This window comes from Biomphalaria glabrata, chromosome 6 (genome assembly GCF_947242115.1).
Source record: "Biomphalaria glabrata chromosome 6, xgBioGlab47.1, whole genome shotgun sequence".
Classification (NCBI taxonomy): domain Eukaryota; kingdom Metazoa; phylum Mollusca; class Gastropoda; family Planorbidae; genus Biomphalaria; species Biomphalaria glabrata.
The window spans coordinates 17569342-17585174 of NC_074716.1; the positions used below are offsets into that span (position 1 = coordinate 17569342).

Consider the following 15833-nt stretch of genomic DNA (forward strand, 5'->3'; position numbering starts at 1 on the left):
TCCATATTTACCAACCGTTTGTTGAAAGATGGCGGCCACAGGATCCTGCGTATTTAGTATCCCTAGTTTGTTTCAAACGTAAGTTAAAGAAATCGTTTTAAAAGTGTTAATTTAAATTGTATCTTTCTAGATATAGATCTAGACATTTTAGAGTTACAAATACTGTAATGTAATATATTAATCACATTAATATGATTACATAGATCATTAAATGCGAAGGACTTACCGTCGTACGGTAGAGATTAACTTCATTAAGAGACTTGAGGTCGTAGACGGAGAGGTACGTTTTTTAACGTTACTAGATCTACGTACTAGTAACTAACGTAGTCGTACTACTACTAGTAGTACTAGTACTACTAGTGAGTAGCCTACTACAGTACGTACTACTCGTAATACGAAGCTAGCTAAACTAGCTAGCTTAGCTTCTCTAAATAAAGTCAAAAGTAAAGCTATACATGACTACAATTTTTGACTGTAGTAGAGGATGAGTAGGTCACTAGGTCTAGATAGACTATAGTCTATATAGAATATAGATAGATCTAGAATCTAGTCATTCTAGATCTAAATATATTCTTTTTTCATTTTTGAAGTAATCACTATGTAGTGTAATATAGACTTAATCTTAGACTTAAGCTTTCAAACTCAAGACAAGCTGTGTAGAGTCACTGTGAGACTGTATCATATCATCATCAGTGTACTACACATGTCTAGGTCAATAATGTGTTTCACTGAGTTTCAGCATGGCTGATGTGGTACAGAGAAAGAATATCGGGGACATTAAACTGGCCTTGCTTCTAATCCAAATGCTTTGGGATTATGATGAGACATCAGAAATAGGAATGTAATAATTTACATCTGCTTGGATTTTTTCCAGACAGACATTTTTTTGAGACAGGCATATGGAGGCAAACTTCCATCTAGAATTCAAAGAGTCATATAAACTTACCTCTTATGACAATTATAAAGAAGAAGTACTGTACTGTAAACTATCTAGATCTAGACTTTACTAGAGAATATCTAGATAAACTAGATCAAGATTTATCATCATACATTTAGATGATCTATTCTATACAGTCTAACTCTACTAATATAGAGATTAAAGTCTTGCAGACTATTATTAAAATAATCTATAGAAGATAATTTCTAGTACACAAATCACAAAATTAAAGTAATAAGTAGATCTAGGTCCAGATCTATTGAAACTATTCTAATTCTAGTAAACTATACTTTATTTATACAGTATGACTATAATATATATATATATATATATATATCAGTTACAATCAGTATAAAATAAAATAATTATGAATATGATATTTAATAATTATATTTATTGGTCTAGCTGCAGGCCTAGGTCTATTTAGATATTCATTTAATCTAGTATTTTATATCTAGATCTAGTCTGCTATCTCAAGCAACCCATTCCATGCTCTACTCTAACAAAGCTTGGGAAGAAAGAACCTCTGTACAGATTTGTCCTAGCATATGGAACGATTAATGTGCCTTTATCTTTGTGTCTTTCTGAGTATTTTATAAATTAAATTTTGTTATTGTATTTGAAGATTATGGTTCAGTGTTTTATGTATAATTGCTACTTTACTTTTAAGTCTTCTATCCTGAAGGCTTTCTAAATTTAGTGATTTTACTAAAGGTGTTACTCTAGTCAAATGTGAATATTCATTTGTTATGAATCTCACTGCTCTATTTTGTATCTGTTCCAGTTTCTTAATGTTTTCTTGAGTTGAGGGGTACCAAACAGAGGATGCATATTCTATTAATGGCCTAACCAAGGTTAAATAACATTTTAGTTTTATGTTCTTATTTGATTTATAGAAATTTCTATTAATAAACCCTAATGCTTTTTTCAATTTTTTTATAGTTTCATCAATGTTGGGATTCCATAACAGTTTTTAATTTATTATAACACCTAGGTATTTTGCATTTATAGTCTGTGTTACTGGTTTACCATGAATAATGTGGAATTAATTTGTTTTAGTATTTTTGTTACACTTAATAACTGACATTTTTCTAGGTGGAAAGACATGCTCCAATTAGATTCTCATTTCTGTAATTCATCTTATTCTCTTTTTAAAATTTCTGTATCTTAGAGCCATTTATTGTTATAGTTTGTTCTCTCCCTATCAGAAAATCTTTAATCCACTGATGCAATGGACCATCAATTCCAAAATGTTTTATTTTTTTAAGCAAACCATGGTGGTGAACTTTGTCAAAAACTTAGGGAAAAATCTTGTAAGATAGCATCTATTTGCTCACTATCATCTAAACCTGGAATCCTCGATACACTATAATGAATCTCCACCCTGGGATGAAAGCCCTCTTCCTACTATAAGGGACCATATTGAAAACATAAAAAGAAAATCTGATTACAGACTAACAGAGCTCAAGGAAATAGTGAACTGTTTTCTACATACCAATTACCCTAGCAATCAGTGGATCAGAGTTTACACGGATGGCTCATCCCATAAAGCCACCACAAATGGAGGAGCTGGAATACTTATCGAATGGCCAGATGGAGGAAAACTAGAAAAATCCTTTGCAACTGGAGAGCTCTCTGACAGTCACAGAGCAGAAAGGGAAGCACTAGCACTAGCTGCTACCATGCTAGCAAATCATCCAAGTTCCCCTCACAGTCAGATTGTCTTTCTAACAGACGCAAAAACAACCCTCCAAAGCCTGCAAAACTCTGATTCCCCTTATATTAAAAACCTCAGAACAGCACTCACAAAGCTCAACCACAACATCAAAAAAACTGTCATTCAATGGATACCAGCTCACATACAACTAGCAGGAAATGAGAAGGCTGACACACTCGCCAAGAGTGGGAGAACAAACTCACAAGTAAACTCTGCTCTCTATCCAGAAGAAATGAAGAAATTAATTGTAGATAAAATAAATGAGAAATGGACGAGCTCCCATCCAAATCACAAGAAAGATGATGCTTACTATAAGCTATCCCGACAAGACCAACGTCTAATCTTTCGACTCAGGACCGGACACAACAGAATGCGACAACACATGTTCCGGAAGCTCAAAATTGGAACCAGTGAAATCTGCCCATGTGGAGTATCACCAGAAAATGCCGACCACGTCCTCCAAAACTGCTCTCTCTACCAAGAGGATTTGATTTGGAAACCACTGCGCAGTTCATCTCATGTATTGGTCTAGTCATATGAACACTCCAACATAACAATGAGAACGATGAAGAAGAAGAAGAAGAAATCTAAACCTTTTGAAAAATCATCAATTAGTCCTATTAGTTGTGTTTCACATGATCTATATTTCCTAAAGCCATGTTGGTATGGAGTAAGGACATTATGTTTGTCTAAGTGGCTTATGATGTTGCTACATATTATGTGTTCTAGGATTTTACATGTGATGCTGGTAAGTGATACTGGTCTGTAGTTTCCTGGGTCAGATTTTTCTCCTTTTTTTAAATAGGGGGGGGGGGATGACATTAGCTTCTTTCCAGTCCCTTGTAACTCTGTCCTGGTTAAGAGATGCCTGACAAAGTATTTTGAACACTCGTGCTAGTTCATAGTTCTTTGAGTAATCTAGCTGGAATACCATCAGGTCCAGATGTTTTATTTGGTTTGATGTTGATGTTTTTGGATTCCTATGCCTGTTGTTTCCTTTTTCATAGACTTAATGTATGACCATAGGTTTTTGTAGTTATCTTTAGATATTACATTGTTTATGTATTCATTCTGCAGCTGTCTGCTTACTTTTTTGGTTAGGTGTTTAATTTTTAAATACTTATTATAAACTCTTTCTGCCTTAGTTTCTTTAAATATAGATCTAGACCAAGAGATACATTACATTTAAAGTTAAAATAGGTAGACTCTAGTGACTAAAAAAACAACAACTTTTTATTTAAATTTATTTATTTTCAAATTTTAAACTAAAATATGCTAGATGTAGATCTTGTTACATGTAAATAGCTATAGATATAAATGCATGCACTACAGACATATTATATAAATCATGTAGTTTTTTTTCTGTTAACATAGATCATTTAAACACATTTTAAAAAATCAAGCAAGAACCTAAAATTAATACTATGTAGCCTTGGTTAGACCAATATTAGAATATACTAAACAAAATGAAGTAAGCATTCAATTAGGACTGAACTTCTGAGGAACTTGATCTAGCAGAACTCATTCATTTGTTATAATAATTATAGCTTCTATATAGCGCAACTTTCATGCTTACAGCATGCTCAGAGCGCTGTGGTCCAAGCTCATTTGTGGACCAGTGGGGAGGGAGGGGGTATCTGGGAGAAGGTTTTCCATGCAGCCTTTAGGCGTTAAGTAAACACAACTCTGCTCGAGTAGGGTGTTGAACCTCGATGGCCCCTTCATAGGTAGCCAAGCCAAGTCTAAGCGTACTTAGCCTCTCGACCATGCTTCCCGCCCTATATTCACAAGACATCCATTGTTTATGAATCTATGGTCTAAAGTTGATTTATAGGCACAATTTTATGCAGACTTACAACTTTTCTTTTGGTCCCTTCTTTCAATCTAATAATTAGGTAAAGTCAAATTATAGGAATAATAAATTATTGGATAATGAATTAGGATTAATTGTCACCTTCAATTTCTGAATTTCCTTGCTCTAATGAATACTATAAAATGGTTAAGGAATGACTGTTGGTTGTAATGTTGACTAAATAATTGATTAGAGAAGCAAAGGAAGTGATCTGTACTTATCTAATGGTACAAACATTCTCACCTTCAAAAGGGAATTTCTAAATTATGTTTTATTGGTTTAAAAAAGTATAAATGTTGATAAGATTTATAATTATTTTATTATATTTGTAAAGATCCACATCAGTAGTGATTCGTCACTTAGGCAATTATGAAGATAGTCTGTGGGAAACACCTGCAAACATCAAGCAAGCTGTGCTACGTTTGATGAGCAAAAGAGGCCTCATTACAGATGACAACATTGACAAGGTAGGAAGTAGAGACTGATTGGCATAGTGCATCAAAAATCTTCAGGATAATTAAGACACATTGAAACATATTGTAAATACAATTTCAAAAGATAATATTATTGCCAAAGGATGGTCTTTATTTATGAAGGAATGTTTGAAAATTCACAATATAAAATTAGGTAATAAAGTTAGCATAATGTCATAAAACTCTGTAGACTAATAAAAATCAGTATTTTATGAAAATGTGCGTAATGAAAATTTAAATTTATCTGCTTAATAGTCAATCTGTATTTGTTGTAGGAGTTTTTTTTAATTTTTTATGTAGATGAAGACCATTATGCTTACTTTAAGATTTCATTTTTGTTTGTTCAGGATTCAGTGGGGCTCATTTTTGTTCTGTAGTTTGTTATCAGTTGTATCCTTATTAATTCTCATTGTCTGACTATATTTTCCAAACTTGATCTGTTTACCCACTAACATTCTGTTAGTTTTTTTAAATAAAAATTATATTATCTTACTCTGTATATCTGGGTGGAATTTTGTACATGTTATAAGTCTAACTTCCCATTCTCTAATCAAGTTGAAACTTTGCACAATTATTCATTTTCAATGACATCACTAGAATCAATAAAAAAAAATAGCCAATTAGTTAATCAGTTAGTTGTAATTAATTAATTTTCTTTTATAAAGAGAATGTACTAAGCTTAGGGAAGATTTAAGCCTTCTCTAGATAATTAGGTGGTTTGCTAAAATTTTTAACCAAGCAATAATCTTCAAAACATATTTAATAAATACTTCAATAGCTCACTGGGTTGAGTTAGATTGAGTTACTTTTAATACAATAGAGAGGCAGATTGAATTATTTTAGTAGAACACACATTGTTATAATCACTAGATTGAGTTACTTTTAATACAATAGAGAGGCAGATTGAATTATTTTAGTAGAACACACATTGTTATAATCACTAGATTGAGTTACTTTTAATACAATAGAGAGGCAGATTGAATTATTTTAGTAGAACACACATTGTTATAATCACTAGATTGAGTTACTTTTAATACAATAGAGAGGCAGATTGAATTATTTTAGTAGAACACACATTGTTATAATCACTAGATTGAGTTACTTTTAATACAATAGAGAGGCAGATTGAATTATTTTAGTAGAACACACATTGTTATAATCACTAGATTGAGTTACTTTTAATACAATAGAGAGGCAGATTGAATTATTTTAGTAGAATACACTGAGTTATAATTACTAGATTGTGATTTTGTTAAATTGATATATTTTTATTTTAGGTGCTTTATTCTCGATTGATGTCTTTAGATCTAAGTATCAGTCAAGTGTCTGATGCATGTCTCTTCAAGTTGTCCAACATGAAGCAGTTATTCAAAATTGATCTGAACTCTTTCAAGGAAGCCAATGAAACTATAACATCTACTGGTGATAATAATGTTTTTGCATTACTTTTTTTTTCCTGATTTCTTTATGGCAGAATAAAATTTCAATGAACTTCATTGTGCTACATTATTTATTTTAATAGACATTTTCTTTTTGGATAAAGGAAATATATATTTTTTAAAATTCCCCTTTATGAATGTTAACAATGGTCTCCCTTTGACTTTAGGTATCATGAGGCTATCAGAATCCTGTCCAAATCTTCAAATTGTTTACCTTCGTCGGAATATCAAACTGACAGATGACGCCATTGTGGCTTTGTCCAAGAACTGTCCAAGACTGCGAGAGCTTAATGTGGGTGGGTGTATGCTGCTGACAGATGTGTCCTTGAGAGCATTGGGTGAATACTCACACCACCTCAAGTCATTAAACATCACGTCAACACAGGTATCTGGTTTGATTGCTGCTTTGTTTTTAGTTATACACAAATGATTGTTATGAATCCTATTAGAGTTTTGTTTTTTATTAAACATCTCCAGAAAGGAATATGTTTTATATCAAGTTACACACAAATGTATAGTAAAGCTAAAATTCTTTTTATACAAAAATTATTTACAAACATCTACAAGCTTTGTATTTATCAGTGTAGTTATATTCAAAATACTAATTTAAACACAAGTTGTGTAAGATTCTCAATTTTTCCTTTTATCTTAAATCTATCTCCGTCGGGAGTTTATGCCGTTTCTCTTTTTCAGTTCTAGCATCCTGTCATGGCTTCACATGTACAGTTTAAAAATTAACTAATCATAATCCAGAATTCTAAAAAAATAGCATCTCAGTGTGAATGTTTTATTTAACACACATTCCATTATAAGTAAATACTATATTAGTTTGTGAAATTTGTATTGTAAGAATACTTATTTGATATATATTTCTTCAGGTGACAGATTCTGGAGTATACTGTTTGTGTCAGGGTCTCTGTGCACAGGTCTTGACAGTGAGTTTGTTTTCTAGTTTATCATTTTGATTGGTCAAGGGCAGCAAGTATATAACAAAATGTAAAAGAACTAGAGAAAAAAGTCCTTTCTAGGATGTTTTTGTGGAATTAACTTATGGAAATACATTATTGTTGATAGGGTGGTGCATTGGGTCATAGCTCCAGACAGCTAGTCTTGCTCATTTTTGTAGACTTATAATTTTTACTTCTAAGCAAATCTTGAATAACGATCGAAAATCTTTTTTTGAAAAATAGGATAAACTCAGGGGTGTAGCTAGGGATTTGGGGACCCCTTGCATTTTGACATGATATAATGTACTTACTAAATATATAACCCTACATTCAGATAGGTACAGTATATCAGTAACATTAACAAGAAATGATCATTAAGCCTCTATTACACAGTTATTTATTGGCGAAATAATGCACAAGTGACAAATCTCTATTCATATCGCTTCTCTCATCAAGAGACATTTTCACTTCTTCGACTGCTGTATCTTTGTGTGACTCATCTAAAAAGTGATACTTTTCTTCGACACATTCATGGTCTCCTTTGTTTTCAGTGCTCTTATCAGGTTTCTTCTTAATTGATAAGGATGATGAAATAAACTACCCTATCCAACAAGTTACTTCCTGAGAGTAACACAGCACTAGTCAGCACTGTTCCTTGAAATTGAGACTAACCCGAATGGAACCTGTTGCCACTCTGTGTGGAATAAATACAGCATGGTTGCTGATTTATATAACAACGTGAAAAGCAATATTACATGGCAGTGACGTAATATTTAATTTATTTAAAAACAAATTTCTGACACTCATTTGGGCCCATGGGATCTTCAGATTTTCCCCCCTACTCACCCCCACCCTATCTACGCCACTGGATAAACAGCTTTCAATTGCAATGTAGAACTATAAGAGAGATGCAAATGAAATAACAAGATGTCAAACAATTTAAACAATATATGATTCTACTGTCTTCAAAACTACTGGTTTCCATACATTAAAGATAGATAGTTCTGTCTCGTCTTCCATTTCTTCTTCTGGTCCACTATTTTTATTCACTTATGTCTCATAGTTGCCTCAGAAAGTATACACACATCTGTTCCATAACAATCATAATTTAATGGCACACAAAATGTAGTATAGAAAATAATGATTTTATTCCTGTTACATTTTCAACAATTTAAATGTAGTGTCACACTTGAGAAAAACGTTATATTCACTCTCGTCTGGTGAAGAGTCTCTGTCTGAAGGCGAAATTAAAAGAAAGAATAAAAAACTTTTCTTTTAATCGAAAGACTGAAAAAATAAAAAAAAAATGTCCATTGCTTATGGTGCAGTTTCTTTATTGAAGAGTAAGTGGTGGGCCCTGTTTTCAAAACATTCATAGCTGCTGGTCTTGAATTTAGATCCAAGGATTCTGTCTCTGATAACATGCACAGACTTTTCTACTTTAATAGCAGGCTTCAAACAGATCTATGGTTTTAGATGTTACTTCTTCAATTCATTTTTAGTACATTTTATATTTGTCTGTAATTTTTTAAAATCAATTCTTTAATTTTAATTTTAATTGAACAATGTCTGAATCACTTTTATATTGTTCTAGCTGAGCTTTCCAGATCCTATAGCCTCACTGTAAGCCCTCTATGGAAACATCTAGTAGTATATTAGGGGGTAGCAAACAAAACCTCTGTTGGGGTACCCAGGTTTAGGTTTTCTCCTCTGGGGTCGAGGTGAGGATTGAACAGAGACCTGAAAACAAGTCTGCCAAGCTATTCCACAGGGGGGGACAATCATCAGAGACCTGTGGTTGGAGTGTCAGCTCTTATATTAACAGCATCGTTGTGGTTACAGTATAGGAAATTCCCCATGGTCAGCACAGTTCCTGGCCACTTAAGCTATTGGAGACCAGGAATGGGGACTGTTTGCAATGCAAAAGGCATGACCCAATAATATTAATGGATGCTGCCATTGTGGCACCTTCGGACAGGATTTGGGGTAAGGAGCTCCTGGTGCATGCCTGTCCACTGGCAATGGTCATTGGGTTAATGGCATTTTTAAAGCCGATTCCTTACTGAACTTTTTAAAAGGTATTATGTTGTTCTGGCAATTTAGATACGTCAAGAAATTCATAGTTTTTGAAGTTTGTAATTTGCTTGTGTCTGACTTTGTTTAGGAAATAGACATCAGTGGTTGTAGAAGTCTAACTGATGACACTGTGGAGCTGTTGATAATGATGTGTCCAATGATCAGAATTTTACTTTTTGCCCGCTGCCCAAATATCACAGGTAACTACTTTATTGGACTAACAATGTTAAATATTTAAAAGCTTGTAAGTGACATAGTCGTTGTGTAGGCTTTATATTTATTAATTACATAGGACTTTTTACATAATTACATTAAAAAAATAAATCTGTGTCTGAAGACTACATAATTATGGAGGCATTGTTGTACCCTTTCAAAAAGAAAATAATTTGCAGTCTTTGAATTAGAACCCACTGATACTAATCTCTAGTTTGGTGTCTAATCTTATCTTTCTAGATTTTTGTTCTTAAGAATACTGATATACTTTTATTTATATTTTGGTCACATGAAGAAGTCTGTTATTTATGATTAAGTAGCTTAATCAAGTACATTAATACCTTTTCTTCTTTAAGTAGCTTGATCAAGTACATTAATACCTTTACTTTTTAAGTAGCTTGATAAAGTACATTAGTACCTTTCCTTTTTAAGTAGCTTGATCAAGTACATTAGTACCTTTTACTTTTTAAGTAGCTTGATCAAGTACATTAATACCTTTACTTTTTAATTAGCTTGATAAAGTACATTAATACCTTTACTTTTTAAGTAGCTTGATAAAGTACATTAGTACCTTTTACTTTTTAAGTAGCTTGATCAAGTACATTAATACCTTTACTTTTTAATTAGCTTGATAAAGTACATTAATACCTTTACTTTTTAAGTAGCTTGATAAAGTACATTAATACCTTTACTTCTTCTAGATTAATACAATTGTTATTTCATTCTTCTGTCTCATAAACTAAAAATGTGATCTATATAGAATCTCCTTTACAACAATAAAATATTGATTTGTTGCAATATTGAATTTACAACTACACTACCTTCCTCAAAATAGTTCATCTCAATAGTATGCTTGTAATAAAGAGCAAAATTATCACAAGCATATGTAGAAATATGCTGCAAATAGATTCTGGTCCTAACAATTTGTCTTCCTGCTAATGTATGATAGGAGCAAACCATTGATAAGATAAGAGCACAACATCTAAGAAAATAATGGAATAGAAGAACATTGCCTAGAGTTTTAAAATGTTCATTCTATTTATTTGTAGTGTAGAACATTGCCTAGAGTTTGAAAATGTTCATTCTATTTATTTGTAGTGTAGAACATTGCCTATAGTTTGAAAATGTTCATTCTGTTTGTAGTGTAGAACACTTTGTTTAGATTTAGATTTATTACATTTGTATAGCTCTACTTTTATGCAGTGTGCACTGCGCCCATCGCTGTTGAGTGAGTGGAAAAGGTTTCCATGCAGACTTGAGGCCCACAGCAAACACAACATAAGCTCATGTTGGGATTCAAACTTTAGCCCCGCTGATAGACAGCTAATTCAGCCTCACATTTTGTCTTTCTGATATTCCCTAAACTTAAAAAAAAAAATTCATGGAAACAAATGAGGTAGAAATCAAAATATATTTTACTTTTTTTTTTCAACTCCAGAGAAATCAAGAGTGGCCTTGGAAGAGAAGTTGGAAATGTTGGAAGGGGGCAAGATGAAACAGATCTCATGGACAATCTACTGAACTGTCAACTCATGGACAATCTACTGAACTGTCATCTCATGGACAATCTACTGAACTGTCAACTCATGGACAATCTACTGAACTGTCAACTCATGGACAATCTACTGAACTGTCAACTCATGGACAATCTACTGAACTGTCTTCTCATGGACAATCTACTGAACTGTAATCTCATGGACAATCTACTGAACTGTCATCTCATGGACAATCTACTGAACTGTCATTTCATGGACAATCTACTGAACTGTCATTTCATGGACAATCTACTGAACTGTCAACTCATGGACAATCTACTGAACTGTCATCTCATGGACAATCTACTGAACTGTCAACTCATGGACAATGTACTGAACTGTCAACTCATGGACAATCTACTGAACTGTCATCTCATGGACAATCTACTGAACTGTCATCTCATGGACAATCTACTGAACTGTCATTTCATGGACAATCTACTGAACTGTCAACTCATGGACAATCTACTGAACTGTCATCTCATGGACAATCTACTGAACTGTCAACTCATGGACAATCTACTGAACTGTCAACTCATGGACAATCTACTGAACTGTCATCTCATGGACAATCTACTGAACTGTCCACTCATGGACAATCTACTGAACTGTCCACTCATGGACAATCTACTGAACTGTCATCTCATGGACAATCTACTGAACTGTCATCTCATGGACAATCTACTGTACTGTCATCTTATGGACAATTTACTGAACTGTCAACTCATGGACAATCTACTGAACTGTCCACTCATGGACAATCTACTAAACTGTCAACTCATGGACAATCTACTGAACTGTCATCTCATGGACAATCTACTGAACTGTCAACTCATGGACAATCTACTGAACTGTCAACTCATGGACAATCTACTGAACTGTCAACTCATGGACAATCTACTGAACTGTCATCTCATGGACAATCTACTGAACTGTAATCTCATGGACAATCTACTGAACTGTCATATCATGGACAATCTACTGAACTGTCATCTCATGGACAATCTACTGAACTGTCATTTCATGGACAATCTACTGAACTGTCAACTCATGGACAATCTACTGAACTGTCATCTCATGGACAATCTACTGAACTGTCAACTCATGGACAATCTACTGAACTGTCAACTCATGGACAATCTACTGAACTGTCATCTCATGGACAATCTACTGAACTGTCCACTCATGGACAATCTACTGAACTGTCCACTCATGGACAATCTACTGAACTGTCCACTCATGGACAATCTACTGTACTGTCATCTCATGGACAATTTACTGAACTGTCAACTCATGGACAATCTACTGAACTGTCCACTCATGGACAATCTACTGAACTGTCATCTCATGGACAATCTACTGAACTGTCATCTCATGGACAATCTACTGTACTGTCATCTCATGGACAATTTACTGAACTGTCAACTCATGGACAATCTACTGAACTGTCATCTCATGGACAATCTACTGAACTGTCAACTCATTGACAATCTACGGAACTGTCAACTCATGGACAATCTACTGAACTGTGAAGTCATGATCTGTTGAATTTTGTGATTTATTGACATTAAATTTGACTTATTTTCACATTCTGTTCCAGACTTTATAATCTGTGTGACAAAAGTGTGCAATGAATCATTGTTTAGTGTGTCTATGTCAGAATGACCTGTGTGCTATGTCACATGATGTATTAATGCTGAGGTTGATGTGATGATTGAAATATGTGACTGGGATGCCTGGTGACATCAGAGACTAACAACCTGCTGCAAGGATGGTTGTTGTTTTTGTTTTTGTATTTTATTTTTACTGTGGGCCCCCATACATTAAGAAAGGACAATCTATCAACTTTTAACAAGTAATTAGCCAGGACTGTGCCGTTGTGTGATTTATTGTGCTTTCTGTATGTGTCGGTCTTTGCTATGACTTTTTTTAGAGCTGAACTATATATTGATTTGTATCATATGTATGTATATATATATATATATATCTTATAATTTATATTAAGAAACATGTTTCTTTTTAATGTGATATATTTGATTAAAAATTTTAATATCAAAACTAATCCATGAGTTATATCATTTTCTAAAAATTGCATTAAGATTTGTTCCAGAAAGAACAAAAAAAAATCATTAAATTGTACAGAGGAACTTTCTATGTATAAACTTGTGATGTCTATGACGTACATCATATAAAGAATGAAAACTTTCACATTGTGACTGTAGATGCAGTGGTGAATGTTTTGACACATTGCTCGGGCTTTCAGTTTAAATACTAGTACTAAAAGAAAAGTCTTACAGTGTAGACTAGGAAAGAATATTACTGAAGTTGATGCCTGTTAGATGAAATAAAACAATGAGACTTACTGTAAATTATAATTTCTGATGTAAAAAAAGTGTCTAGGTCTGTGTATAATGAAGTTATATAAAATCAATTCTTGGATGCCATAGTCTATTTGACATTGTCCCAGAAACGCTGGAAGAGTTTTGTAATATTTTGATGCAGCAGCCTTTCCAATTCTTTTTGTCATGCTACCCTGCCTCATAGTGGCGCCCGGATGGAAACGATCGTAGGAGGAAATGATTAGGCTAAAGGGTAGCAAAACAAGACTCCCGTGGGTGTGCCTAAGGGGGTGCGAGAGCATTCTCATTGCACTGTGCAGAGTTGTAAAAAAGCTCCCACAACCTTGTCACAATCCAGGCGCTGTTCCTCAAGGGGCCGTTACATAAACGTGCCCCGCACGGTTAGCCTGGCATAGAAAAGGAAAGTGGCGGGGGTCTTAGTGTACGCGGCCTCATGCCGTGACCCACCCTCCAGACAGAACAGGTAAGAGGGAGGTCTTGTTCACTTTTGCTGGCCTAGAGTTCCAAGAGCCGAAGGCTAAACTTTACCTGACAGTTTTATGAAGAAGAATTTGTCAGCTCTTAAGTTTTAATTTACGCTGCTGGCAATAGTTGATGCCAGGTAGGTAAATTCCTGCACCATGCTTATCTCTGGTACTTCTTGAGCTAGTATTTCAGTCTTGGTCAGTATACATGTACCACGAGCATGGCTTAAATAGTTTGACTTGCGCTGCCTGTGACACATAATGTGCATCAGGATATTTTGAAATTGGCCAATACGCAGTGTCTGCTTTTTTTTTTTTTTTTTTGATACAGAGAAGACTAAGTTGGCTTGGACATGTCATCTTCATGCCAGATGGAAGGATTTTTAAGGATATCCTCTACAAAGATGTCTGCAAGCGAGATCTGAAAACTACAGGCACCAATGAAAGCATGTGGGATGAAATAGCACAAGATGGGACAGACTGCTCGCGCTGTTACGAACCTAGCCTATAGCAAAAGAAACGAATAGGCTTTAGACAAGAACATGAGAAAAAAAGCTGCCCTATCAGAAAGCCCTAAAACGCTTTAGAATCGGCTTGGTAGGTCAGACCGGATTCTACCCTGTCTCAAGAAGAAATTCAAATCAGTGGTTCATCTGTATATATGCATTATCTTTCGGACAGAAGGAACCAAATATGCTATAAAAGCTGATTTTAAAAAAGTATGCATATCTATTGCATCATATGAATATAATTGTCACTCAAGGGAAAAAAGTAAATATATTACAAATTACATAATACACTTTATATATACTTCTACAATAGTATTTAAGGGAACTTAATTCTTTCTCTGGAAACAAACTTATGATTCATAGCTTTTCAAAATGTTATGGAACTGTCACTTGATCCATTATCATTCATACTCGTCAAGGAAGAACATTATCCAGTTATATTTAATTAATTAATTAATTTGTCTACTCATTTTTCACAGGTCTAGTATATCAGTTTTGTAATGTCATATTTTAATTTTATCATGAAGCACCATGAAGAGAAGTAACTCATTCAATTCAAGATTTAATTTATGCAAGTATTATGCTTTGTACAACTTTTGATATTGTCTCATTTTCATAACCACTTGAATAGTGAAACAGGTGTTCTAAGTCATCAATAATTTTGTTCTCATATACCTGACACTGCATTTACATTTATTTTTTTTTATTGTTATCTCCAAGTTGACTTTATTTTTCAGAGCATTGTCATATGTTACCTCAACCATTTTTCTATAATTTCATGTATGGTATTTTGTGTATATTTAAATATTTTTAATACATATGAGCATTTTTATTACCATACAAATGCTAAATGGAGGGGGGGGGTAATATGTCACAGATGCCATTATAGATTTACTTGTATATTTCACATTTAAAAGCTTGTGTGTAAATAGAAATATAAACCCTTGACTGAGCCTCAGGAATTACCCCACAAATCTAGATCCTTGACAGCGCCTCAGGTTTTACCTGAGACGTAATTACGATGTTGCAAATCTATTGGTTGATTTGAAAATAAATAAAGACATTTGAGCGCCAGAGAATTGACGAGAGTAGAAAGAACGCCAGTCGATGAAAGTATTTCCTAGGTAGACAGTCACGTTTTCTAAGAGCTCTGATTTAAAGCCTTTGTAATGTTTCTTGTGCTTGTTGATCTGTAACTTGTACATAAGCTGTACTTACGTTTTATATTTAAATAAAGTTCCAGAGTTGTGTTTTAACAAAGAATCTTTTATTGTGAATCCTAGATCGTCATTTATTCAACTATTTTAATTC

At 33.8% G+C, this 15833-nt stretch overlaps 1 protein-coding gene across 2 annotated transcripts; it reads left to right on the top strand.

The window, feature by feature from the left end:
• LOC106060911 (protein AMN1 homolog) lies at positions 1–13251 on the top strand. Of its 2 annotated transcripts, XM_056032222.1 has the most exons (7): positions 1–78; positions 4841–4973; positions 6257–6401; positions 6586–6803; positions 7297–7353; positions 9530–9641; positions 11093–11311. In XM_056032222.1, exons 1-7 carry the CDS (start codon positions 29–31, stop codon positions 11173–11175), a joined length of 798 nt encoding a protein of 265 aa, XP_055888197.1. In that variant the 5' UTR covers positions 1–28; the 3' UTR covers positions 11176–11311. The 2 variants fall into 2 exon arrangements, with proteins under 2 accessions (XP_055888197.1, XP_013074394.2); XM_013218940.2 differs by lacking the exons at positions 1–78; positions 4841–4973; positions 6257–6401; positions 6586–6803; positions 7297–7353 and having other exon boundaries at positions 11093–13251.
• Positions 13252–15833: the final 2582 nt, after the last annotated feature.

Excerpts from the sequence above, each read along its gene's own strand:
- LOC106060911 (XM_013218940.2), top strand. The coding sequence starts at position 11,160 with ATGGACAATCTACTGAACTGTCAACTCATGGACAATCTACTGAACTGT.